This window comes from Athalia rosae, chromosome 5 (assembly GCF_917208135.1).
Source record: "Athalia rosae chromosome 5, iyAthRosa1.1, whole genome shotgun sequence".
NCBI classification, from domain to species: Eukaryota; Metazoa; Arthropoda; class Insecta; order Hymenoptera; family Athaliidae; genus Athalia; species Athalia rosae.
In genome coordinates, this window is record NC_064030.1 from 8634781 (window position 1) to 8662751 (window position 27971).

Consider the following 27971-nt stretch of genomic DNA (forward strand, 5'->3'; position numbering starts at 1 on the left):
TACCTGGAGCAAAAGCATGTCATTAAAGTGCCGTTTCTTTTTGTTCATCAGAATGTAATCCAATGGCGAATGGATATCAATAGTTAATCATGGATGAATACAGGAACAAAACGAGTATGATAGAATATTGTTAGCTTGTTACCGAACAATTAAAAAATCACAGTATCTAGTTTACACATAGTTCGTATTTCGAATTCACGTATGATATCGATAGATAGCCTTCGCAATCTCTGCCAAAAGAAAAATAGGCCAGAACGAGGTCAGTCTTATTGTGAATTTAAAGATCACAATTTCGCGGTAATTCGTTATTGAATATTTGGCTCACATTTGAATAGTGACATAAATTACTCCCTCTCAAGTCCAATCTTAAGACTACTAATACTTAGTTTTTCATTCCGGATATTTCCGAGTGAAGCGCAGCTAGACATTTCTGCTAATTTCTCATTCAACTCTTGCTCGACTGCCATCTCGTTTCGCACTCGTTCACCGTGTTCAAGGAATTCGTTGGCGTGGGTTCTGCGTCGGTCGGAATCAGCGTCGGTGTTCTGTAAAATGGCTGACGGTGACATTGATTTGTACGCCGACGATCTAGAGCAAGATTTCGCACAGGTGAGTTGAATAGTTCCGTAAAAGCTGATCATTTTATTGCTTCTCAATCATTCTCGTCAAATTACGTAGGAATTCAACAATTAATCTCCAATTTAAGACAAAGTATAACATTAGCTTCCGGCGTCATGGTGGTGGTAACGATCGGACATAATTCAAGGCGCGATTAAACTATTTATCTGTCGATTTACATAAGTTGCCGCTGTAAAGAATCGCTCATCCTTTGTATGTTTCAGGACGAATTCGCTGGAGATGGAGTCGACCTCTACGATGATGTGATCGCAGCACCTCCAGGTGGTAACGGAGGAGGTGCAGGCTCTGGTGGCGGAGGAGGAGATGGCGATTCAACGTCTCCGAATGAGGAGACTAATGGCAGTGCTCCATATCATCAATTGGGCAATAATATTCAGCCCAACCAAATTGGAAGACGCCACCAACTTTATGTTGGAAACTTGACCTGGGTATATTATTAAGAACAACTCGCTATTATATTAAAAATATGATGAATACTTTTTTTCATTCATCGATATTGAATTCCATCAGATAAATTTTCTTATCAAATTATAATTGATAATAATCAGTAATTGAATCAAATGTCTCATTCTTTTGATTAGAGCTTCAATATAAATTTCCAATAGATAAATTACAGCAAGAATCGAACTTGTATTTGTACGTAGTTTCTTGAAAGTATCTTGGACCTAAGCCATACAAGTACATTTTTCGGATGTCATATGAGCCGCAGAAAATATTGAACAACTGTCAACTTATTATTCGATGTCATTTTCCAGTGGACAAGTGATCAAGATATAACTGATGCAGTTCAAAGTATTGGTGTGCCTGATTTTGTGGAAGTGAAATTTTTTGAAAATCGTGCGAATGGGCAGTCTAAGGGTTTTTGTGTCGTATCCCTTGGTTCTGAACAAAGCATGAGAATATGCATGGAGAGGCTTCCTAAGAAAGAACTACATGGACAGAGTCCCGTTGTGACATTTCCAACGAAACAGGCACTCAATCAGGTAATCCATAACAAAAATTACAATGCATGTGCTCATTCCAATATTCAATAAATATTCGATATACTTGAGGCGACTTTCAAAGGATTCAAACATGGATGTTATCAATTACATGCTGCAGAAATGTATTTCTTTGATTGTTATTTGTAAATTTTTGTTTACACGGGACACTCAATCCTAATTGTTCCAGTACCTTTTTCGATGGTGTAATAATTCAGAAATGCCATTCAAAACATGATATTTGTTCTCAGTTTGAGTCTCAATGTAAGACTCGACCAGCTCCGACACCTCAACAAAACCAAAACCAACGTCCACATAACCCACATCAACACCAAACGCCATTACCTCCCCATCAACAGCATCCTCAACATTCTCCGCATCCCCAGCATCCTCAACACCCGCAACAAAATCATGGTCCTAGAATGATGATGGGTCCACCGCAAGGTGTGCGAAATCAACGCATGCCTTTACCTGGTATGGGGCCACCTGGACCTGGAGGACCTGGACAACAGGGACCTCCTAGGATGCACGGGCCACCAATGGGCCCTGGGGGTCCTCATCATCCTTTGCCTGGTCATCCTAATCAAGGTCCTCCACCTCCTGGCTATCAACAAGGTCCTTGGAATGGGCCTAGACCTAACGGTCCACCCGGACCACCACGAGGACCTGGTGGACCTCCGCAACAAGGACCGCCTGGACCAGGACCTGGACCTCAACATCGGCCACCTGGAATGGTGAGTATTCCTTCTACTCCCCAGTTTATTTGTAGATAGATAGTAAGGTTATGACAATGAATTATCGTAGTAAGTGTACATCTTTGTCTTCTGCACATAACACCTGTTCATACCACTAGTTTCATGGTGGACCACCTGGTCCTCCAGGGCAAGGACCACCACGTGGACCTCCTGGGCACCCTGGTGGACCTCCAGGTGATCCCAGAGGAGCACCACCTCGCCCAGATTGGAACAGACCTCCTGGTAAGTGTACAATGATAATGGTAATGCTATATTTATTTTCCCAATTTTTTTCTTGTACTTCGTTTACTGATCATCTGATTGACTTTTCATAGGAATGCATCACGGACCTCAAGGACCACCAGGTTTTCCTCAACATCAACATATGCAAGGCCCACAACCTGGTCAAGGGCCTCCACAAAGAGGGCCACCTCCGGGTTCCATGGGTGGTGAGAATTCTTATAATATATTAATGAGATTTTGCACTCGAACTCAACCAATGATTTTCGCTCACTATTTTTGATGAGTTCATAACTTTTTGTTTAGATTTTCCGTGCTTTGAGAAGCTCTTTTCATTTTTCTTCCAGTTTTTCCGGAAATCTGTTAATCATTAAATAATATCCACACCTCAAATGGATGGTTTTTTGTTCAGTTGTCCTCAGCATCTTTCCGTAAACTTTAATGAAATCATTTTGAATCATTTTACAAATTATTCACATGGAATATTTTTCGGACTGATCGGAATCACTCTGGTAGAAAAAATATAAATGCTTTTTATAGTGAGGACCTTGGTGAGGACAAACAGAACAAAGTTATGAATCTGATCACAAATGGTGAGTGGATATCACTGGTTAAGTTAGCATAGAAAGCTACGGATATGGATGGTATCATTTGCAATATTCATATACTTTGATGCAGGTTTTTCAGTGTAATTGATTCTTTTAATCCAGGGTTCTTCCTAACCATTCAATGATCAATTCGCCCGGTACAGTATTGCAAAGCCTGTACCATATGCTTATCTTAACGTGAAAAATGATCTGCAATGTTATCAGGTCCAGGTGGACCACCTCCAGGACACGGTGGACCACCGCAAGGTCCACCACAAGGTCCTCCAGGAGGCCCAGCCCCTCATGTGAATCCAGCATTCTTCCCTCAAGGGCCCCCACATCAACATCCTGGACAACATCCTGGAGGACCCCCAGGACCTCCAGGCCCTCCCCATGGTCCCCCTCATGGACCGCCGCATGGTCCTCCCCATGGACCACCTCATGGACCACCCCATAATCAACCACACGGACCACCCCATGTACCCCCACATCCTTATGGACCACCTACAGCGCAGGTATGATTTTCACGATCTTATCCAGTTTACTGTGTAGCCTAAAAAGACTTAAACTTAAAAAAGTCCTGCAAAGGGGTTAATCAAAATTGAGCCAGTTTTTTCCTTTGTGTGTTACAAATTCACTACCCCCTGCTAAACAATCAGAGCTTAAAAGCAGCGATAGTGTAACGAAGCGGCTTGTGGTCTCAGCTTATTGCGGAGCTTGTATCAGTTTTGCAACGATAGTGTGGGGAGAGAACTTATACCATTATTACGTGTATGTCGGGGAATTGATGGTATTTTTATAATTACAGGGCGAAACGTTCTTTGGCTCTCCTGTAAGTTAATTTTGTAAAAAACCATGGTTTTGCTTCAGTTTCTTGAAATGACGGTTGATCTAGATACCTCTCATTTCAGCTTAATAATAAGCTATGTGTATTTTTTGTATTCAACTTACCCTAATTTGTATGCCATCTTCTCATTTCCTCGTGGCAGGGTGTAGTGATAATCTAAACCACTTTGAAAATTAACCGATGAATTAATGTAATGGCTGCATTATTCACTCGATAGGATGACAAATTCACTCACTTGAGCATTTGACGCTTCAATTAGGGAAATGTCTAAGAAATGTACTTTTGGTTTTATCAAGTTAAATTATATTCCAGCCTCCATATGGAGCGCCAGGTCCTGATCATCGGCCTGAGGGGCCACCACCTCTCACTGAACAAGAATTCGAAGAAATCATGGGCAGGAATCGTACGGTGTCTTCATCAGCCATAGCTCGCGCTGTATCTGACGCTGCTGCTGGCGAATATGCCAGTGCTATTGAGACCTTAGTCACTGCCATATCTCTTATAAAGCAGTCAAAAGTAGCTGCTGATGATCGCTGCAAAATTCTTATCAGCTCTTTGCAGGATACTCTACGTGGAGTAGAAACCAAAAGCTACGGATCAGCACGCAGAGGTAAATTTTACATCTTTATTTCAATCGCTGCCACTGACATTGAATATCGAAATATTGCCACATGCGTCTCGTGCCTAAACTTTTGACTCATACAACTTATTGATTTCAGAACGTTCACGATCACGTGATCGAGAGAGGAGTCATCGCAGACGAAGGGAACGTTCGAGGACCCGGGAGAGGGAGTATAGGGAACGCAGTAGAGAAAGAGAAAGGGATCGTGATAGGGAACGTGACCGTGAGCGAGAACGAGATCGTGATCGTGATAGGGAGCGCTACTATAGTGAACCTTATCCCAGAGAAAGATCACGCAGCAGAGAAAGAGATCGTGAACGTGAACGTGAGCGTGAATACAGAGAACGCAGCAGGGAGGAAAGGTGAGTAATTTTTCAATTTGTTTGTACTGCCGCTTTAGCAATCACATAATTGCAGGTGATCCGTGTTGCATGATGATTTAGTAATACCCCAACTTACGCGAACTCAGGGTTACGCGGTTTGTCATTCTCTTGACAATACTGCTTCGCGCTAGCTTTAGTGTTTCTCTTGCTGTGATACGCATCGGACGCGTTTTGCACGAATCTATGTAGACAAAATTTATATGTATTTACCTATACGTAAATTATATCCCGACTTACGCGAATTCGAGTTGTACAATTTTCGTCAGACCCACCTGTTGCGAACTTCGGATATTATTGTACTTGAAAAGTTTTTATGTGTCCGGCCTGAATTACACTGCTCATGGCCTTATGAAATTTGTTCATATTTGATATGAGTAAGGTTTTAGTCAGTAATTAGTACCTGCTTGATTGTGTGATCAAACCATGATTTTAGACATGCGTTACAACCAAATAATTGAAAAACTTGAATTCACTACAAGACACTTTTCGGTATCTAAGACACTTTTCGGTATCTAGCAAGGAAGAAGATTTTGTACAAAGTAATAATATGATCAAAATCCAACGGTGTTGTTTATGAATTCGATTTACTTGAAATTATTAGACGTCGTAAGTTACATAACAATATGTGAATTTTTCATCAGTACAACACGTCAGGCAGCCAGACCGCGAGTCAAAGAAGAACCTCCGGAAGCAGCCCCTGTACCATCATCCAAGTCGTCTAGGTAACTTACTTTTTTACATTAAAGCGAATCTCAGTAGAATGAACAGGGTTGTGATCGGGACTTTCATTGGTCAGTCTATCTATTTATGTTACATGCGAACGAGTCTAAACCGAATGCATCAATTATTTATGTAAGACGTCACAATATTGTTCTATATAGTATAATAATTAATTTTTATTAAGATAGAATGAAACTTAATCGCTAAATAAATACATGAAAATTTTTTCGTCATGTAGCTTAGGCCTCACTTGTGTTGATCTTTCATATTAGGACACAGTGTAATATTGAAATACGCATATCATTGATAATACTTAGTTTGTTCAGAGTCTAGAGATCGTGGTAAAGTCGTTATGCGTATAAAAAATATCAAAGTGAGACAATTGGCTGATATCTACTGCGTAGGTATTATGACGATCGCTACAGAGAACGTGAACGTGAAAGGGAGCGAGAAAGAGAATCAAGCAGAAGACCAGCGGAACGTGAACGAGAGCCAGAACGTGAACGAGAAAGAGAGCGAGAGCGGGATCGACGTGACGAAAGAGGCGACTCTTCGCATCGCTCTAGACATTGATTTGCCCAGAGGTATATCGACGCACCGGAATAAAAATATCTACTACACTACCTAGATCCTCGTCGTCTCGTTTGTCTTCTCCTGCTGCTTCAAATTGATGCTTATCACTGTCATGGACATACTTTCCTGTGCTCTTCATAGGACATTATGACAAAGTGTTAGCCTAGAGAACAATTAACATAAACATGGCTATCAAATAATAGTTTTGTGACAGATTGATAAAATTTCTTGATCCATATAGATAATAATAGGTAATGGGGCAAAAAAATGTTCATAGCATACAATCTCATGCTCATTGGTTTTATAATGTAAACACATTCTATAGAATTAACTAACATTTCCACATTTCAATGTTTCATACATATAAATATTGTATAACGATAGTATAGATATATACATACACATACCTATGTAAAAGCATTGTAGATGAGAAGAATTTGCTCCAGATTAAGTTAAGCTGACGATTAAAGTAGGCACAAATGTTAGTTTCTAAAGTAATATTCATATAAAGTAACACTCTGTTTGAATTTTTGATGTATAATTAAATAGTGCATAACACTTATGACGAAGAAACGAATAATGGATTAGATACGTGAAGATTATTGAAAAAAATTGGATTTCACATCATATTCAAGAGGAGTGAAGTCACCAATGCAAAAATCTACAATCACCGACCTGCACGACGATGCAAGATTGTATCTTAATATAATACAAATATTCGCTTTCAAAATATACATGTAAAACATGATTTTACTTTATTCTGTGCACACAATATCCTGCAATTGTTCATTTTCTTTCATATTGAAAGAATTATGTCTAATTAATATGGCTAATCGTCAATATAATTAAGTATCATAGTCCCTGTGTTCAGTAAAGTATTTTAATTACCTGAAGGGCTCAGTCGTTTCAGAAATAAGGTATTGGATCAAACTAGATCGAAACATGTTCTTTAATTTTACCATCACTATTTACTGTGATAGTGCACTTGACTGAGATTCGCATGGCGATATATGTGACTGTGCATAAACTGTTTTAATGTATTTTAAAATTGCCTCGTACGGCTTAAATTTTCATCAAAGTTTGGACCAACATTTGCAAACAACTTGTCAGAAGGTATATTTTTAAACTATTCTTAGTCTGCGTTAGTTGTTTTGTGAATTTTTTCATTTTGCATATGTTGAACAAACATTTGAAGAAACGGAAGCAAGCACATGATTGCCAAACTTGAAAATAATTTTTCAAAATAATTTTCACTCAAACGGAGGGGATTTATTAATGATAACATATCAATTGAGTGAATGTTTTATGCAAATATTTTTTGAATCACTATCATTATGAGCATGTAAAAAGAAATGATACCAAAGGTGCATAAAAATGTCAATCGGTTGCAAATTAAAATGGCAATATACCAGTCAATCTCGAGCAAAAAAAAAAAAAATTAATCGTTAAAATGAACTACTCTCGAACTCTAGCTATAGGGTAATCCTGTGAGCGTTGATTCAGCATTCAGGAAATGAAACCTGAAACTGTAAAGAACAAACGAATTTGTGGAGCGCATTGCAAGTATAAATGTACTTGTAAATGGGATTCGACATCTATCCAAAACATCTACTCCCATTGAAATTGATTCTTTGTTTTTTGATTAGAATTATTTGCGTCGTTAAATTTTTCTTTGGATCGAAAGTCCATCAATCTATAAAGTTTATTGGTAAAACGTTCCGCTAATCGTACAACATAATCACAGTCTATGTCAAAACCCTAGGTATGTTTCATTGTAAAATTCACCCTCACAGGATTTCGCCACATCTGTACTCTGTAGTATATCCTTTAGAAACTCCAGTGACCTTTATCCTTATCTTTTTATGTTTAATTTAAGTGTAAATTATCGATTGCATGGTAATATCATTTTTATATATATGCTTTACGATGACATTGGTGATTCGTAACAGCCGTAGACATCTTAAACATTTTCTAAGCAATAATTGTTAGGTTTCTACTACGAGGAACTTTTGTATTGCAACAAAAAATCAGATCGAAGACACTAGATTTTAAACGACAGCCTCATATCCATAAAATTCAATCTTGGAATATGTTTCAAATGTTTACGAATGTCAGTTATCGTTGTCTTTGAAGCTATCTGTTTTATAAGTCACTCGCTGAATACGCTTCACGGTCTACTTTTTGTGATAATTAATATGCATGAGTAGGTTTGATTAATGTGAAAAGATGTTCATTTTATAAAAGATTATGTATGTTGCCAAGGGTGCTATGTTCAGCTAAAAACTTAATACTGAAAAGCAATCTTAGCTGGATGTAGGATGTAGAGATATTTTCTTTTCGGAAAATGTTCTCTATATACGCTACCGAATTGATTCGATCTTATCCAAAAACATATCAACAAACAAAATCAGTCTACTTTAGCTGACATGCATTTGCGTCCACTACACATACAATTTTCGCTTTCTAGTTGGTCCAGCGTACAAAATAATGTCATTTATACTTGGAACCACATTCGTCCAAGCATTACACTGAATCTAAATTCTTTTGAATTGTAACTTAATAACTTCAGGATGACTGATCTTGAGGATTGATGCGTGGGATGAATGAGATGCAATCTATTTTTGATTGTAGTTGATTTTACACATGTACAAACTACTTATAAGTAGATTTTCTTATTGAGTATACCTGAATTCGAATTTTTACACGTATTTAAGATTTCGAACGCTTAATTCGGCATTCCTAGCTATACAGTTTTTATGAAGTAGCATTATTCAAGTATGATATCTCAAATCCAAATGCCTAAAATCAGTACACCTTGTCATTGTTTGATAATTGTTTTAAAGTTCGAAAGTATGAATGAATGCGTATCCTAGTCAATGATCTTGTCTTTGAATCTACAATAATTTTATTATACTTTTATCTCTAGTAAGACGTTAGAAGTAACTACGATATTGCTGAAGAACACAAGCCTAAATCTCGGCGAAATTTAGGAAAATCAGGGTTGAATAGAAACTTATTCTGTATTTTATTATTTATTTTCTTTTTTTTTCTTTATACATTCTGTTCTACATATAATTTGTTATTTTCTATGATTACTTTATATTTTAATAGAGATTTTTATTTGGTTGGTTTTATAATCATGTTGTGCGTAATACGCATTACCCGATTATTGCGGCGTTACGCAAACTATGTCTTGGACATAATCGTCGTAATCTTGTCATTGTACGGGGTAAGTGTTTATAATATAAAGCTATATTATAGCGGTAACATGCTATCATTGTAGATTGTAAACAATGTGAACATACTGCGGCCAAATACTAAATTTACATGTTATTGTAAATTATTATGTAATGCCCCGAAAAAGAATACTTAGCTAAAGTCAATTGGAGCCCACATTCTAGCTTCAATGACAGATTATTTCTCACAATTGACTTGAAATCTTGTTCAATAAGTCCTAGATTATTGACAGAAACTATTCAGAACTTCAAAACTATGATTATTAATAGGCAACTTCTCCACAAAATTATAAAACAAAAAATGATAAATAATGTTTAGAACTATTCTCTATATAATCAGCAGGAAAAATGAAAATCAAAAAATTATAGAATATTCCTTGGAAAAAAAAGATTGCCAGTATCGTACACCATGTTCCAAGCCATGTTCCATATAAAATAATTAACAATAACATGTCGTTATTAATTGTATGTAAATGCTAAAGTTCAAATTTATGCCACTATTAATGCTGGGCAATTATCATTTTTTTTTTCTTCTTTCTACTGAACTATGTTTATTTTGATGTAAGGCATCGGTACAATGCATCAACACGCATTCTGAAGTAACAGTATTCTGTAAATGCCTAGAATCTTTGAAAAGTATTCACAAAGCGTAGCTCATAATTTTTTTGGCAGCAAGGCAAATATAAGTCCTATAAAGACTAGACCCAACTAAATTCCTGGTAATATTGAAGTCCCTGTGAACTTTATGATATACGAAATGTAGATTAGCGTAGGTGTGAAGAAAAAAAAACAGGAATGTTATTTTTATTTACAAATTCATTCTTGAAAAACATTGGCAACATAATTTCATTATAATTTTAAGTATCGAAATAGATTATTTGACTTAGCTCTAATCATAATGAAAGCTCAACGAGTTTTGAATATTCCACAAAGCTATTGGATTGAAAGGTTTTATAGGATCCGAATAGCCCTTCTTCTGTGATAGTAGCTTTAAAAGTATTTCTAGTTGTAACATTAGAACTAACTGTTTCGGATACAGGGTAAAAAACATTCCGATTTTATTTTCGTTTTTATTCTAATTTGTTACGAAACTGATTTGCAAAACAAGAGATGTATCCGTTACAAAATATTGTACATGATGTAAGGTGAGTGCGAGTATATGATAAGAAATGATTTGATGATCGAATATTGTCGAAATATCGGCAGCTATATTTTTACACGACTAGTAAAGAGTCAGGTTCATACTCTAACGTTACAAAAGGGAAGGATCCACTATTATACCCTTCTTGAACTGAATTCAATTACATTAGCCTCGTGTTTAACTTTGTTATTATTAACTTATTATTATTAAATAAGTTTCAGAACTTACATATAATAAGAAAAATTTCAATTGTCTCCTTACCGTATGGACGATAGCGACTAACTCATTCGTCTTTTATCAATCAATTATGTAGAATATTTTATGTTTACCAGGCGCAATATCATGCTAATTTCGCATGCATAGTCACAATCAGAAATTTATTGTAATTCACGAAAGGGAATATCATTACAATTTCATTTCTATTCATTTTATTTTTATCTAACGCGATATATAGTTCTTCCCGGATGTTTTATTGTTACGTATACATCAGCTGCACATATCTTACCCCAAATTCAAATTCGACGTACCTGTAATTGATCTGAATCACTGCCGTCTGATGAAATAGGTAACGCAATTTTTTCCATATAGCAGAATAAAAAGGAACATTTTCAGTTACTTCAATATCTCTTTCTGGATATACAGCGTATCAACTTGTTTTCCCTTTCGTAAATCTAAGTTTGACAAAGTCTAAACAGATTGGTGATTAGCAAATAAATGTTTTCCACTTTTTTGAAATCTCAACACAATAGAAAAGAAAAAAAACTGGCTGTGATTAAAGTATTGTTGTATAATTCATAATAAATATGTTATTTAAAAATATTTAATATACATTGTTAACACAGATATTTGTTCGTATAAAGCCTCCGTATACAATCGGCTCGAAAATTTTCATACAATTGATTGAATAGCTGTAGCACGTTCTGTTTCGTTCATGTTCTCACTCAATTATAAATTGGATGTTCTGTCAGTCTGATTTCAAGTTAAATATTTCGACGTTTTACATAATTATTTAATTAGTTCCAATGTGAAATCAGTTAATGGTGCAAGTTACATTTGAGAAGTTTTTTCTGTATTAAGCAGTTGACGTGATACGTGTGACCACATGGGAAAATTGATAGGCCATTGTCCAGGAGTACTGGTGTTTGTAACGGCAAAGTACAGCAAGGGCATATTGAATTCGTCAGCTCGTGATACATTCCCCAATGGTGAGCATGGGTTCCAAACACCCCTTTACCAATTGGTCGTCTCAAATCTTTCTCAAGGGTACGTATCAGTTGATCTTGAATCTTCGCAAAACAAAATAAAGAAATGGTTACAGAGTTGTAGTGTGGCAAGGCTTGCAAACGTTACCCCAAATTTCAGAGAAAATCAAATACATGATTATGAAAAAACATATTCACCTTTGGACAACATAGCGAACTGTACATATCACAGGGATCCTGATTGAATTTCCGGGTAAAGTCCATAGGCTGTTTGAATCCATGGTTGTTCAATATTTTCGAAAAAATCAGGGATTGAAATATACTGAAAATAATTATAGCGTTATATCTCACAACCTACACGATTGTTCTATTATAATAGTTCAGAAATTGAGTTTCCATACCTTTTGTCTAGTGATAGATATGGTAAATGTTTCACCATCCTTGTTAAAAAACTAACAGCAGCATCGGGTCCTTCTCTATTCCCTATCTCGTTGGCTACGTTGTTCCAATTTATTGATAAAGTATTCCGTTTGTCGGTCGACTTAATTGGACGATTGCAGAAGACACATTTATCGAGTTTTAGCCTATTTATGGCCTTTATTGCAAATTCCCACTGTTTCTTTTTTAATGGAGGCAATATATACGAAAGTATAAGTTCGTTTCTCGTTTGCAGACATTGAGCAAAGGTTCTCTCATCTGAAAGATCCTCTTGCGATTTGAAAATAGTAACATAAGCTCGCCACAAGTAAGGCACCTTTTCACATAAACTGATGCAAGTCGGTTTGCTTTCTTTTGAATATCGTTGTAGAATTGCGATTCCTATGTCAAGAAATTTTGGCTCTTCGATTTCTTCAGTAGGAACCAGCAAACCGCATTCACATTTGTTATAATCTACCACATTGATAGTTAAAAAAGACTTCATCGCCTCATTTAACACACATTCATTCTGAGTCTTACTTAATCTGTTTTTGTTTAGCTTTGTTAAGAAATTATTTCTATAATACTGTTCAGCAGTTTCAATTGCTTCGTATACATTGGGCTCTGGCTTTGATAATTCTCCATATGATTTCCAGAAATTATTGACAACTTTCTGTAGGGCCAGAGTAATCGATTCGAATTCATTATCAGACATTGAGCTACTTATACTATTTGTTAGTGAGTAAATAGTCTGTGCATCACTAATCAAATTACTAATCTCATCTTTAAACGAACTTCCCATATCAGTCTGAGCCGTCGATCTTTCAGTATCGCTGTTTTTCTGTGAGGTACAGTTATGTTGATCTATTTCAATATTAATTTGATCCACGTCCAACAGTAAGCCATCACAATATTTGGTAGGTTCCTTTGTATCCGGATTGTCGTCTGTGAGATTCTGTTCATTCAATACTTGTACCTGAGATTCAGTAATTTCTTCGTTGACTTTATCATGCACATCTGTGTAAGCCACAATTTGTCTTTCAATTTCAGGTATAATCGTATTTTTTGTGTCATTCTTGAGCCTGGAAATCCTGGAATTAACAACTATGATTCCAGGATTTAATTTTTTAGACGATATATTTGGCTTTGATGTCAGAGAAATATTCGAAATGGGTAAATCAGGTGATGTAAGCTCTAAGCAATGGAAATTTCCAGAATTTGTCATGAGGTAGATGTGATTTCCCACTACATTGGCTGTTTTGAGATCTGTGTACTCATTAGTCCATAAAACAACCACTGAATTGGACGGATCAAGAATGTACAAGGCATTCGAATTGTATGTAAACAAATATTGATTAGCGACAATATGAATTGGTGAAAATTTCAAAGATTGCGGTGGCCAAATATTTTGAGATGACTTTGTAGAAGCTGGTTTCGAATCTAGCAACTTGTGCGTAGCACATGGGGGAATAGCTAGAGCCTCTTTGAAATTATGAGTATTTACAATTTTCCCATTTGGATTTGCCTCCCACAGCCTAGAGCCTGGTCTTGCACAAAAGATTCGTGGAAACTGTAAATCACTCGTATCCTTCTCAGCTTTGTTAAATTCTGTATTATTCAGGCTGGAGTGTTTGGGCAGATTCCCAAAAAGTTCTGTATCATTTTTGATGGATGGCTGAAAGAAACAGGCTCCAAATTCACCTTGTCTTGTTCGTAGTCCAACTTTCTCATATTTTCCTTCAATAGTATCGCATAAATAGCAATTTGATGTTGTTGATATAAGAAGAAGAGGTGAGCAGAAATCCATTTGAACGATTTTGAAGTCCAAGCCCATAATAGGACAAGCAGGGTCCTGAAAAATTCCTCTTTTTACCTAAAAAGATTATAGAGAAATATGAGAATTAAATGAGAGTGTTATAATTTGAGTGAGATATTATTCAAATTATTCCAAAGTCTCACAGTAAAAATTGATAGACCCATAACATGAATTGTGCCATTTGCATCTCCAAGGTACAATTCGGTGCTATTATCGTTCCAACAAAGAGTTGTAATGCATTCGCCATTTCGTTCTGCTTTGGAAGATATTATAGCTTCTTTGACATTGGGTTGAAAAACTACAATGCAAACATTTCCATCTGTGGTTGATAGTGCTATCACCTTTTCGTCTGGTGATATTGATAGATGCGTCACAGCTCCATTCTATGGGTCAGGCAACACAAGAAAGTGTATTTAACAACATAGTTCAATCATTGCTTATCAGATTTGCAATTTACATCCATGTCAATCATAAAAACTCAAGTAAAGTACTATTGTTCATTCATCTGTACAAAGATATCAGATACTCACTGAGAGTGGTATTAGTTGTTTGAAAACACAAGTATCTCTTGTGAATAAGTAAATTCCTCCGCTGGTAGATCCGAGAGCAATGTAGTTTGGCGAAACGTCAAAGCAAGTATACTATAAACGGTAATGGATATAGTTTGTTGGATCACAATGAGAATTTGTGACAAGGTACTATACATTTTGGGATTATGACAGTCGATTCATAACGAAATAGAAATAAGTTGCCAAAAGCCTTTGGTTCAATTCCGTAATAACTTATTGTGAGCCAATTATACCTTTATCCGTCTTTTATCCTTGACGGGTTTTAGCAAGAATGTCGTTATTTCTTGCTTTTCCGTGAGTATCGCACGTCCAACACCAGTCATGTCCCAAGTAACGTCGTGAGGGTGAGCCATAACTTTACTTGAATCCACCTCTTCAAACCCCAATGCTTTGAAACCCTCGGTGTCATTCAAGCGATTTTAAAAGCCTCCAACCATACCAAGAATAAATTCACAACACAACAATTGTCACTAATAACGAACAACAGTGACGTCAAATCATTATAGATGACAGCATTGAAAGTATATGGATTTCTACACGCTCTAAGGGATGGGTAGAGACCCTTTACTGACAAACGGTACGACTCTCACCATGGTACGGAGGATGGTAGTAGCCTTTTGTAATTGGTAGGTCATGTTGGTAAAAATGCTGCCCAGCATGTCGACGTCGTATCAAAAGCTTCTGCGGTTCGAATGCGTACAATGAGCCGCATCCAAATTGTTCAAAATGTGTAATAACTCGAATCGTTCAATAGATGAAGGAGATAAGTTCGTATTTTGGAATTTTTGAGCTCAAAATACACAAAAAAATTCCGAAAAACACGGATCCGTCGAGTAAATTAAGTTCGAACATTTACTTATCGAGATTCTCAATTTTTTTGCAGAAACTTCGGAATATTCGGTGTCTCACGAGGTCAGCAAACGCATAGTCTCGCCGAACGGAATCGGTCTCAAAACAATGACGTTCCACTACACTAATGAACATCTCCTTACCTTCAACACGAAGAGTATTTATAACTAATTGTTTTCAATTCAGACAATAATTATCAAACATGCATAGCGGGTAGTTGTTAACGTACCAAATAGTGACTATCTCTTCGTATCACATTCATCAGAATTATTAAAATGGCCATACATCTTGTGACTAATATTGAACCGTGATGTTTACGGCAACGTATATTTCAATAAAGTAAGCAGCGAATGGATCCTATCTCTATAATTTATCGACAAACGAACAGCGATTTTTGAATTGATTACTTGGATCTTATTGATTACACCCCTCCTGTATATTTTCCACAACATCTTTCATCTGCAACACATAATGTATAGGTATGAAGCAAGTAGATATGTTCGTGAACATGATAAGGAATGATATAATGTATAAATGCATATGATGTCTTGAGGATTCGGAACACCTCCTCTAATTTCCTGTTTTCCTAATACAAATATCCACTTTTGAGCAAACTTTCAATTTTCAGCGCCGGTATTCTAGCGCTCTACATTATCAGCTCCGGTTTATGTGGAAGAATGATTGAGAATTATTAAATGCACAGTCAGGCATATGTAGAGCATTGAATATCTATACTTCGTACTAACAATGAGTATTGTTACTCAATGTGTAAAGTTAGTCTTGCAAATCATCAGATACTCACTCTATAATACGGGGAATGAATGTACAGGATTGAAGGCACAGACTATAGTCTTTGGTGTTTTTCACCAATAAAAATGTGCAAAGACTATAGTCTTTGGTGTTTTTCACCAATAAAAATGTGCAAAGACTACAGTCTTTGGTGTTTTTGACCCCGAAAGATGTGCAAAGACTATAGTCTTTGGTGTTTTTCACCCCGAAAAATGTGCAAAGACTATAGTCTTTGGTGTTTTTCACCTCGAAATATGTGCAAAGACTATAGTCTTTGGTGTTTTTCACCCCGAAAAATGTGCAAAGACTATAGTCTTTGGTGTTTTTCACCAATAAAAATGTGCAAAGACTACAGTCTTTGGTGTTTTTGACCCCGGAAAATGTGCAAAGACTATAGTCTTTGGTGTTTTTCACCAGTAAAAATGTGCAAAGACTATAGTCTTTGGTGTTTTTCACCCCGAAAGATGTGCAGAGACTATAGTCTTTGGTGTTTTTCACCCCGAAAGATGTGCAAAGACTATAGTGTTCGGTGTTTTTCACTCCGAAAGATGTGCAGAGACTATGGACATTGGTGTTTTTCATCCCGAAGAATGTGCAAAGACTATAGTCTTTGGTGTTTAACGCGTCCAAAAATGTGCAAAGACTATAGTCTTTGATGTTTTTCGCGTCCAAAAATGTGCGAATACTATAGTCTTTGGTGTTTTTCGCGTCCAAAAATGTGCAAAGACTATAGTCTTTGGTGTTTTTCGCGTTCGAAAATGTGCAAAGGCTATAGTCTTTGGTGTTTTTCACGTCCAGAAATGTGCGAAAACTATAGTCTTTGGTGTTTTTCGCGTCCGAAAATGTGCAAAGACTATAGTCTTTGGTGTTTTTCACCCCGAAAGATGTGCAAAGACTATCGTCTTTGGTGTTTTTCACCCCGAGAGATGTGCAAAGACTATAGTCTTTGCACATTTTTGGACGCGGAAAACACCAAAGACTACAGCCTTTGCACATTTTCGGACGCGAAAAACACCAAAGACTATAGCCTTTGCAGATTTTTGGACGCAAAAAACACCGAAGACTATAGTCTTTGCACGTTTTCGGAAGCGAAAAACACCAAAGACTATAGTCTTTGCACATTTTTGGACGCGCAAAACACCAAAGACCATAGTCTTTGCACATTTTCGGACGCGAAAAACACCGAAGACTATAGTCTTTGCACATTTTTAGACGCGAAAAACACCAAAGACTATAGTCTTTGCACATTTTGAGACGCGAAAAACACCGAAGACTATAGCCTTCGCACATTTTCAGACGCGAAAAACACCAAAGACTATAGTCTTTGCACATTTTGAGACGCGAAAAACACCGAAGACTATAGCCTTCGCACATTTTCAGACGCGAAAAACACCAAAGACTATAATCTTTGAACATTTTCGGACGCGAAAAACACCAAAGATCATAGTCTTTGCACATTTCTGGACGTGAAAAACACCAAAGACTATAATCTTTGAACATTTTCGGACGCGAAAAACACCAAAGATCATAGTCTTTGCACATTTCTGGACGTGAAAAACACCAAAGATCATAGTCTTTGCACATTTCTGGACGTGAAAAACACCAAAGACTATAGCCTTTGCACATTTTTAGACGCGAAAAACACCAAAGACTATAGCCTTCGCACATTTTCAGACGCGAAAAACACCAAAGACTATAATCTTTGAACATTTTCGGACGCGAAAAACACCAAAGATCATAGTATTTGCACATTTCTGGACGTGAAAAACACCAAAGATCATAGCCTTTGCACATTTTTAGACGCGAAAAACACCAAAGACTATAGCCTTCGCTTATTTTTGGACGCGAAAAACACCAAAGACTATAGTCTTTGCACAGTTTCAGACGCGAAAAACACCAAAGACTATAGTCTTTGCACATTTCTGGACGTCAAAAACACCAAAGACTATAGCCTTTGCAGATTTTTGGACGCAAAAAACACCGAAGACTATAGTCTTTGCACGTTTTCGGACGCGAAAAACACCAAAGACTATAGTCTTTGCACATTTTTGGACGCGAAAAACACCAAAGACTATAGCCTTTGCACATTTTTGGACGCGAAAAACACCAAAGACTATAGCCTTTGCACATTTTTGGACGCAAAAAACACAAAAGACTATAGCCTTCGCTTATTTTTGGACGCGAAAAACACCAAAGACTATAGTCTTTGCACAGTTTCAGACGCGAAAAACACCAAAGACTATAGTCTTTGCACATTCTTGAACGCGAAAAAAGCAAAAAATGAAGGCTTGGCACATTTTCGGACGCAAAAAACACCAAAGACTATAATCTTTGAACATTTTCGGACGCGAAAAACACCAAAGACCATAGTCTTTGCACATTTCTGGACGTGAAGAACACCAAAGACTATAGCCTTTGCAGATTTTTGGACGCGAAAAACACCAAAAACTATAGTCTTTGCTTATTTTTAGACGCGAAAAACACCAAAGACTATAGTCTTTGCACATTTTCGGACGCGAAAAACACCAAAGATCATAGTCTTTGCACATTTTAAGACGCGAAAAACACCGAAGACTATAGCCTTCGCACATTTTCAGACGCGAAAAACACCAAAGACTATAATCTTTGAACATTTTCGGACGCGAAAAACACCAAAGATCATAGTCTTTGCACATTTCTGGACGTGAAAAACACCAAAGACTATAGTCTTTGCGCATTTTTGGACGCGGAAAACACCAAAGACTATAGCCTTCGCAGATTTTTGGACGCAAAAAACACCAAAGACTATAGCCTTGGCACATTTTTGGACGCGAAAAACACCGAAGACTATAGTCTTTGCGCATTTTTGGATGCGGAAAACACCAAAGACTATAGCCTCTGCACATTTTTGGACGCGAAAAACACCAAAGACTATAGCCTTTGCACATTTTTGGACGCAAAAAACACCAAAGACTATAGCCTTCGCTTATTTTTGGACGCGAAAAACACCAAAGACTATAGCCTTTGCTTATTTTTAGACGCGAAAACACCAAAGACTATAGTCTTTGCACATTCTTGAACGCGAAAAAAGCAAAAAATGAAGGCTTGGCACATTTTCGGACGCAAAAAACACCAAAGACTATAATCTTTGAACATTTTCGGACGCGAAAAACACCAAAGATCATAGTCTTTGCACATTTCTGGACGTGAAAAACACCAAAGACTATAGCCTTTGCACATTTTTGGACGCGGAAAACACCAAAGACTATAGCCTTTGCAGATTTTTGGACGCAAAAAACACTACAGACTATAGCCTTCGCACATTCTCGGACGCAAAAAACACCAAAGACTATAGCCTTTGCAGATTTTTGGACGCGAAAAACACCAAAGACCATAGTTTTGCACATTTTCGGACGCAAAAAACACCAAAGACTATAGTCTTTGCACATTTTTAGACGCGAAAACACCAAAGACTATAGTCTTAGCACATTTTTAGACGCGAAAAACAGCGAAGACTATAGCCTTCGCACATTTTCAGACGCGAAAAACACCAAAGACTATAGCCTTTGCACATTTTTGGACGCGAAAAACACCGAAGACTATAGTCTTTGCGCATTTTTGGACGCGGAAAACACCGAAGACTATAGCCTTCGCACATTTTCAGACGCGAAAAACACCAAAGACTGTAATCTTTGAACATTTTCGGACGCGAAAAACACCAAAGACTATAGTCTTTGCACATTTTTAGACGCGAAAAACACCAAAGACTTTAGCCTTTGCAGATTTTTGGACGCAAAAAACACTGAAGACTATAGCCTTCGCACATTCTCGGACGCAAAAAACACCAAAGACTATAGCCTTTGCAGATTTTAGGACGCGAAAAACACCAAAGACTATAGACTTTGCACATTTTTGGACGCAAAAAACACCAAAGACTATAGCCTCCGCTTATTTTTGCACGCGAAAAACACCAAAGACTATAGTCTTTGCACAGTTTCAGACGCGAAAAACACCAAAGACTATAGTCTTTGCACATTCTTGAACGCGAAAAAAGCAAAAAATGAAGGCTTGGCACATTTTCGGACGCGAAAAACACCAAAGACTATAATCTTTGAACATTTTCGGACGCGAAAAACACCAAAGATCATAGTCTTTGCACATTTCTGGACGTGAAAAACACCAAAGACTATAGCCTTTGCACATTTTTGGACGCGAAAAACACCAAAGACTATAGTCTTTGCTTATTTTTAGACGCGAAAAACACCGAAGACTATAGCCTTTGCAGATTTTTGGACGCAAAAAACACTACAGACTATAGCCTTCGCACATTCTCGGACGCAAAAAACACCAAAGACTATAGCCTTTGCAGATTTTTGGACGCGAAAAACACCAAAGACCATAGTTTTGCACATTTTCGGACGCGAAAAACACCAAAGACTATAGTCTTTGCACATTTTTAGACGCGAAAAACACCAAAGACTATAGTCTTAGCACATTTTTAGACGCGAAAAATACCGAAGACTATAGCCTTCGCACATTTTCAGACGCGAAAAACACCAAATACTATAGTCTTTGCACATTTTTAGACGCGAAAAACACCGAAGACTATAGCCTTCGCACATTTTAAGACGCGAAAAACACCGAAGACTATAGCCTTCGCACATTTTCAGACGCGAAAAACACCAAAGACTATAATCTTTGAACATTTTCGGACGCGAAAAACACCAAAGATCATAGTCTTTGCACATTTCTGGACGCGAAAAACACCAAAGACTATAGTCTTTGCGCATTTTTGGACGCGGAAAACACCAAAGACTATAGCCTTCGCAGATTTTTGGACGCAAAAAACACCAAAGACTATAGCCTTGGCACATTTTTGGACGCGAAAAACACCGAAGACTATAGTCTTTGCGCATTTTTGGATGCGGAAAACACCAAAGACTATAGCCTCTGCACATTTTTGGACGCGAAAAACACCAAAGACTATAGCCTTTGCACATTTTTGGACGCAAAAAACACCAAAGACTATAGCCTTCGCTTATTTTTGGACGCGAAAAACACCAAAGACTATAGTCTTTGCACAGTTTCAGACGCGAAAAACACCAAAGACTATAGTCTTTGCACATTCTTGAACGCGAAAAAAGCAAAAAATGAAGGCTTGGCACATTTTCGGACGCAAAAAACACCAAAGACTATAATCTTTGAACATTTTCGGACGCGAAAAACACCAAAGATCATAGTCTTTGCACATTTCTGGACGTGAAAAACACCAAAGACTATAGCCTTTGCACATTTTTGGACGCGGAAAACACCAAAGACTATAGCCTTTGCAGATTTTTGGACGCAAAAAACACTACAGACTATAGCCTTCGCACATTCTCGGACGCAAAAAACACCAAAGACTATAGCCTTTGCAGATTTTTGGACGCGAAAAACACCAAAGACCATAGTTTTGCACATTTTCGGACGCAAAAAACACCAAAGACTATAGTCTTTGCACATTTTTAGACGCGAAAACACCAAAGACTATAGTCTTAGCACATTTTTAGACGCGAAAAACAGCGAAGACTATAGCCTTCGCACATTTTCAGACGCGAAAAACACCAAAGACTATAGCCTTTGCACATTTTTGGACGCGAAAAACACCGAAGACTATAGTCTTTGCGCATTTTTGGACGCGGAAAACACCGAAGACTATAGCCTTCGCACATTTTCAGACGCGAAAAACACCAAAGACTGTAATCTTTGAACATTTTCGGACGCGAAAAACACCAAAGACTATAGTCTTTGCACATTTTTAGACGCGAAAAACACCAAAGACTTTAGCCTTTGCAGATTTTTGGACGCAAAAAACACTGAAGACTATAGCCTTCGCACATTCTCGGACGCAAAAAACACCAAAGACTATAGCCTTTGCAGATTTTAGGACGCGAAAAACACCAAAGACTATAGACTTTGCACATTTTTGGACGCAAAAAACACCAAAGACTATAGCCTCCGCTTATTTTTGCACGCGAAAAACACCAAAGACTATAGTCTTTGCACAGTTTCAGACGCGAAAAACACCAAAGACTATAGTCTTTGCACATTCTTGAACGCGAAAAAAGCAAAAAATGAAGGCTTGGCACATTTTCGGACGCGAAAAACACCAAAGACTATAATCTTTGAACATTTTCGGACGCGAAAAACACCAAAGATCATAGTCTTTGCACATTTCTGGACGTGAAAAACACCAAAGACTATAGCCTTTGCACATTTTTGGACGCGAAAAACACCAAAGACTATAGTCTTTGCTTATTTTTAGACGCGAAAAACACCGAAGACTATAGCCTTTGCAGATTTTTGGACGCAAAAAACACTACAGACTATAGCCTTCGCACATTCTCGGACGCAAAAAACACCAAAGACTATAGCCTTTGCAGATTTTTGGACGCGAAAAACACCAAAGACCATAGTTTTGCACATTTTCGGACGCGAAAAACACCAAAGACTATAGTCTTCGCACATTTTTAGACGCGAAAAACACCAAAGACTATAGTCTTAGCACATTTTTAGACGCGAAAAATACCGAAGACTATAGCCTTCGCACATTTTCAGACGCGAAAAACACCAAATACTATAGTCTTTGCACATTTTTAGACGCGAAAAACACCGAAGACTATAGCCTTCGCACATTTTCAGACGCGAAAAACACCAAAGACTATAGCCTTTGCACATTTTTGGACGCAAAAAACACCAAAGACTATAGCCTTTGCTTATTTTTGGACGCGAAAAACACCAAAGACTATAGTCTTTGCACAGTTTCAGACGCGAAAAACACCAAAGACTATAGTCTTTGCACATTCTTGAACGCGAAAATAGCAAAAAATGAAGGCTTGGCACATTTTCGGACGCAAAAAACACCAAAGACTATAATCTTTGAACATTTTCGGACGCGAAAAACACCAAAGATCATAGTCTTTGCACATTTCTGGACGTGAAAAACACCAAAGACTATAGCCTTTGCACATTTTTGGACGCGAAAAACACCAATGACTATAGTCTTTGCTTATTTTTAGACGCGGAAAACACCAAAGACTATAGCCTTTGCAGATTTTTGGACGCAAAAAACACTACAGACTATAGCCTTCGCACATTCTCGGACGCAAAAAACACCAAAGACTATAGCCTTTGCAGATTTTTGGACGCGAAAAACACCAAAGACGATAGTTTTGCACATTTTCGGACGCGAAAAACACCAAAGACTATAGTCTTTGCACATTTTTAGACGCGAAAAACACCGAAGACTATAGTCTTTGCGCATTTTTGGATGCGGAAAACACCAAAGACTATAGCCTTTGCACATTTTTGGACGCGAAAAACACCAAAGACTATAGCCTTCGCTTATTTTTGGACGCGAAAAACACCAAAGACTATAGTCTTTGCACATTCTTGAACGCGAAAAAAGCAAAAAATGAAGGCTTGGCACATTTTCGGACGCAAAAAACACCAAAGACTATAATCTTTGAACATTTTCGGACGCGAAAAACACCAAAGATCATAGTCTTTGCACATTTCTGGACGTGAAAAACACCAAAGACTATAGTCTTTGCTTATTTTTAGACGCGGAAAACACCAAAGACTATAGCCTTTGCAGATTTTTGGACGCAAAAAACACTACAGACTATAGCCTTCGCACATTTTTGGACGCGAAAAACACCGAAGACTATAGTCTTTGCGCATTTTTGGACGCGGAAAACACCGAAGACTATAGCCTTCGCACATTTTCAGACGCGAAAAACACCAAAGACTGTAATCTTTGAACATTTTCGGACGCGAAAAACACCAAAGACTATAGTCTTTGCACATTTTTAGACGCGAAAAACACCAAAGACTTTAGCCTTTGCAGATTTTTGGACGCAAAAAACACTGAAGACTATAGCCTTCGCACATTCTCGGACGCAAAAAACACCAAAGACTATAGCCTTTGCAGATTTTAGGACGCGAAAAACACCAAAGACTATAGACTTTGCACATTTTTGGACGCAAAAAACACCAAAGACTATAGCCTCCGCTTATTTTTGCACGCGAAAAACACCAAAGACTATAGTCTTTGCACAGTTTCAGACGCGAAAAACACCAAAGACTATAGTCTTTGCACATTCTTGAACGCGAAAAAAGCAAAAAATGAAGGCTTGGCACATTTTCGGACGCGAAAAACACCAAAGACTATAATCTTTGAACATTTTCGGACGCGAAAAACACCAAAGATCATAGTCTTTGCACATTTCTGGACGTGAAAAACACCAAAGACTATAGCCTTTGCACATTTTTGGACGCGAAAAACACCAAAGACTATAGTCTTTGCTTATTTTTAGACGCGAAAAACACCGAAGACTATAGCCTTCGCACATTTTCAGACGCGAAAAACACCAAATACTATAGTCTTTGCACATTTTTAGACGCGAAAAACACCGAAGACTATAGCCTTCGCACATTTTCAGACGCGAAAAACACCAAAGACTATAGCCTTTGCACATTTTTGGACGCAAAAAACACCAAAGACTATAGCCTTCGCTTATTTTCAGACGCGAAAAACACCAAAGACTATAGTCTTTGTACATTCTTGGACGCGAAAAAAGCCAAAAATGAAGGCTTGGCACATTTTCGGACGCGAGAAACACCAAAGACTATAGTCTTTGCATGTTTTTGGACGCGAAAAACACCAAAGACTATAGTCTTTGCACATTTTTGGACGCGAAAAACACCGAAGACTATAATCTTTGCACATTTTCGGACGCGAAAAACACCAAAGACCATAGTCTTTGCACATTTTTAGGGGCAAAAAACACCAAAGACTATAGCCTTTGCACATTTTTGGACGCGAAAAACACCAAAGACTATAGCCTTTGTTTATTTTTAGACGCGAAAAACACCAAAGACTATAGTCTTTGCACATTTTCCGGGGTGAAAAACACTGACGACTAAAATCTTTGCACATTTTTAATGGTGGAAAACACCAAAGACTATAGTCTCTGCACATTTTCAATGGTGGAAAACACCAAAGACTATAGCCTTTGCAGATTTTTGGACGCGAAAAACACCAAAGACTATAGTCTGTGCACATTTTTGGACGCGAAAAACACCAAAGACTATAGTTTTCACACATTTCTGGACGCGAAAAACACCAAAGACTATAGTCTTTGCACATTTTTGGACGCGAACAACACCAAAGACTATAGTCTTTGCAGATTTTCGGACGCGGAAAACACCAAAGACTATAGTCTTTGCACAGTTTCAGACGCGAAAAACACTAAAGACTATAGTATTCGCACATTCTTGGACGCGAAAAAAGCAAAAAATGAAGGCTTGGCACATTTTCGGACGCGAAAAACACCAAAGACTATAGTCTTTGCACATTTTTGGACGCGAAAAACATCAAAGACTATAGTCTGTGCACATTCTTGGACGCGAAAAACACCAAAGACTATAGTCTTTGCACATTTTTCGGGTCGAAAAACACTAGACTACAGTCTTTGCACATTGTAAGTGGTGAAAAACACCACAGACTATAGTATTTTCTCCTTTTTCGGGATGATCAACAATTGGTGGTAGCGCGTACATCCGTTGAGAAGAGATAGAAGAAGCCAGCGAAGAGAGAGAGACATCTATTTGGGTAAGGATTAGCATCGGATTAGTATGCGGTTACTACAACGCCATATATTCGGTTGACAATGAGACCAGCGTTCAGTCGTGATTGCGCAGGCACTTGGGATGTAGTGTTTCGTTTGATCTACATATATTCAAAAAGTACTTGATTATCGGTAGCTACTGAACGACTTATATAATTGGAAATTTCGTGACTTCCGTATTTTGGAGAATTTCCATAAGCACCGGCGAGCATAATTTTCTACCATGACCATCGTATGTCCGGGCTTTTGATCGGTCAGCAATTCGTTTCAAACAATTTGAGTTGGTGGTAATGCGACTCGAACGTGGTATTTCGATGGATTCCAAATAACGATTGATCCTTATGGTGGGAGAGATCGAGATCCTTGCGCAAAACGAATAACTTTGATTATTCACAATCGTATTCCCTGTATTTCAGATTGGGGTAGTATGAGGGTCACGATTTTGCGCTGCAAAAATATCTTTCATCGTTTGAATTCTGAATAACTGTACCTAGTTCGTTACACATTATTATATTCCTATATTCGTAAACTTGACTAACAATAATCTGATTGATTTCGAAATAGTATCGACAAAAGTTTGAATACTATCAATTTTTTTTGTCTAACATCACGGAAGGTACCTTTCATAGGGTTTTTGGTTTAAAATTACGCTTCATTGCCATTTATGAACGAATTTATTGATATATTTAAGGTTCAATTCTACAATTTCACTTGGTTTTTGACATAATATTCTTGTATTTCAGATTCATTCTTGACAGACGTAGAAGATGCCTAGTTCTTAACGATACGGTTCAACTTTCAACAACTTTCCCTACGTTGTGCTGAAAAATCCGTATAAGGTAAGAAACGATTGTTATCATGTATTCGTTGACTTGTAATGTGATTAGAAGTGATCTGTCTGATTTGCATTTCTGGAGTCAGAATGCATTCAATGAGCGTACTAGAATTGACATTCTGTAAAACTTTGCCTTTTGCCTCAAAAAATACCAAGCCTTAGATATTTCTCAAAATTTGACATCATGATTAAGGATTTTTTCCAAACAGTTTTTCGCAGAGTCAAAGAGTTTATGGATCTGAAGAGTTCAGAATCAAGGATATCACTATGAGATTTATTGCTAGCTTTACTCGACGAACCGCGGAGATCGCGACACGACAATTAATAATTATTAATAATAATTATGTGTTCATTCATTTATTCATCCATTTATTGAGTTAGTTATCTATTTATTTATTTATTGAATTATAAATTCATACCTGATGCCTATCTACTCTCAATGTAGAGCAATCGTCGCGTTCATGATCATCGCAGACTGTTTTGGTAATCAAACAATTCATTAATAACAATAGTGTTTTGAACAGTTACTTAAATAATTAGTATTCTGGAAGCCTTTTTCACTGCCCAAAATCATGGTATGGTGAATTTTGAAGATAGATCATTTTAACTTGCAAATTTGGATTCCTAAGATCAAAATACGTAAGAATAGCATCGAAAACTCTATAAAAAAAATTACAGAATATCGTCTCAAATTTTGCGAAAATCTTAAGGCTATAGGCTCATACCATTTTTTTGAGGTGAGAAAATTGGCGCCGTAACTTTATGCTAAGAATATTCTTTGTCATTGAAAATTCGAACAATTAGGTATAATTAATTACACGTTAATGAACTCTCATATTAGTACCTATTCAACCATAATCTTCTCCAGTGCGGGATAGTGGTCCCCGCGTTCAAACGCTACAATTCGTCTATCCGGAGGATTTGGGAATTTATCATGGGTTTAGAAATGATCTCCGCTGTTATATTGTTAAAAAATGTATTCATATATCTTAGGTTCAGGTTGACAATTTTACTTTATTTCTTATATGACATTGTTTTCAGGCGTTTGATCAGTCATCACGGTGCCTAGTTCATCGCAGTACTTATTCAACTTGCAACCACGAAGGGCAGGAGTTACATGTCATCGCACAATTCGTTCACAG

The 27971-nt window shown here is 37.4% G+C and overlaps 2 protein-coding genes across 6 annotated transcripts; one reads left to right on the plus strand and one right to left on the minus strand.

Annotated features, from left to right (window-relative positions):
* The first annotated feature begins 449 nt into the window (after window positions 1–449).
* On the plus strand, window positions 450–27971 carry LOC105690193 (cleavage and polyadenylation specificity factor subunit 6). 5 transcript variants are annotated; one of them, XR_007278693.1, is made up of 13 exons: window positions 450–609; window positions 843–1067; window positions 1395–1622; window positions 1871–2353; window positions 2473–2596; window positions 2689–2802; window positions 3406–3695; window positions 4340–4637; window positions 4747–5011; window positions 5674–5754; window positions 15590–15712; window positions 26738–26833; window positions 27871–27971. XR_007278693.1 is itself a non-coding variant. In XM_048656342.1 (11 exons), exons 1-11 carry the CDS (start codon window positions 553–555, stop codon window positions 15681–15683), a joined length of 2259 nt encoding a protein of 752 aa, XP_048512299.1. In that variant the 5' UTR covers window positions 450–552; the 3' UTR covers window positions 15684–15936. The 5 variants fall into 5 exon arrangements, 3 of the variants coding, with proteins under 3 accessions (XP_048512299.1, XP_012263224.1, XP_012263225.1); XR_007278694.1 differs by lacking the exons at window positions 26738–26833; window positions 27871–27971 and adding an exon at window positions 11783–11965 and having other exon boundaries at window positions 15590–15939; XM_048656342.1 differs by lacking the exons at window positions 26738–26833; window positions 27871–27971 and having other exon boundaries at window positions 15590–15936.
* LOC105690192 (Hermansky-Pudlak syndrome 5 protein homolog) lies at window positions 9721–15182 on the minus strand. Its single transcript, XM_012407798.3, has 6 exons — window positions 14940–15182; window positions 14668–14778; window positions 14281–14520; window positions 12306–14194; window positions 12103–12226; window positions 9721–11988 (listed from the first exon to the last, which is right to left on the minus strand). Exons 1-6 carry the CDS (start codon window positions 15057–15059, stop codon window positions 11737–11739), a joined length of 2736 nt encoding a protein of 911 aa, XP_012263221.2. The 5' UTR covers window positions 15060–15182; the 3' UTR covers window positions 9721–11736.

Coding starts and splice junctions, on each gene's coding strand:
- LOC105690193 (XM_012407801.3), top strand. CDS start 553: ATGGCTGACGGTGACATTGATTTGTACGCCGACGATCTAGAGCAAGAT. Junction 610..842: donor TAGAGCAAGATTTCGCACAG/GTGAGTTGAATA, acceptor TGTATGTTTCAG/GACGAATTCGCTGGAGATGG. Junction 5,755..6,156: donor CCATCATCCAAGTCGTCTAG/GTAACTTACTTT, acceptor TCTACTGCGTAG/GTATTATGACGATCGCTACA.
- LOC105690192 (XM_012407798.3), bottom strand. CDS start 15,059: ATGGCTCACCCTCACGACGTTACTTGGGACATGACTGGTGTTGGACGT. Junction 14,779..14,939: donor AGGATAAAAGACGGATAAAG/GTATAATTGGCT, acceptor TACCGTTTATAG/TATACTTGCTTTGACGTTTC. Junction 14,195..14,280: donor TGGGTCTATCAATTTTTACT/GTGAGACTTTGG, acceptor TAATCTTTTTAG/GTAAAAAGAGGAATTTTTCA.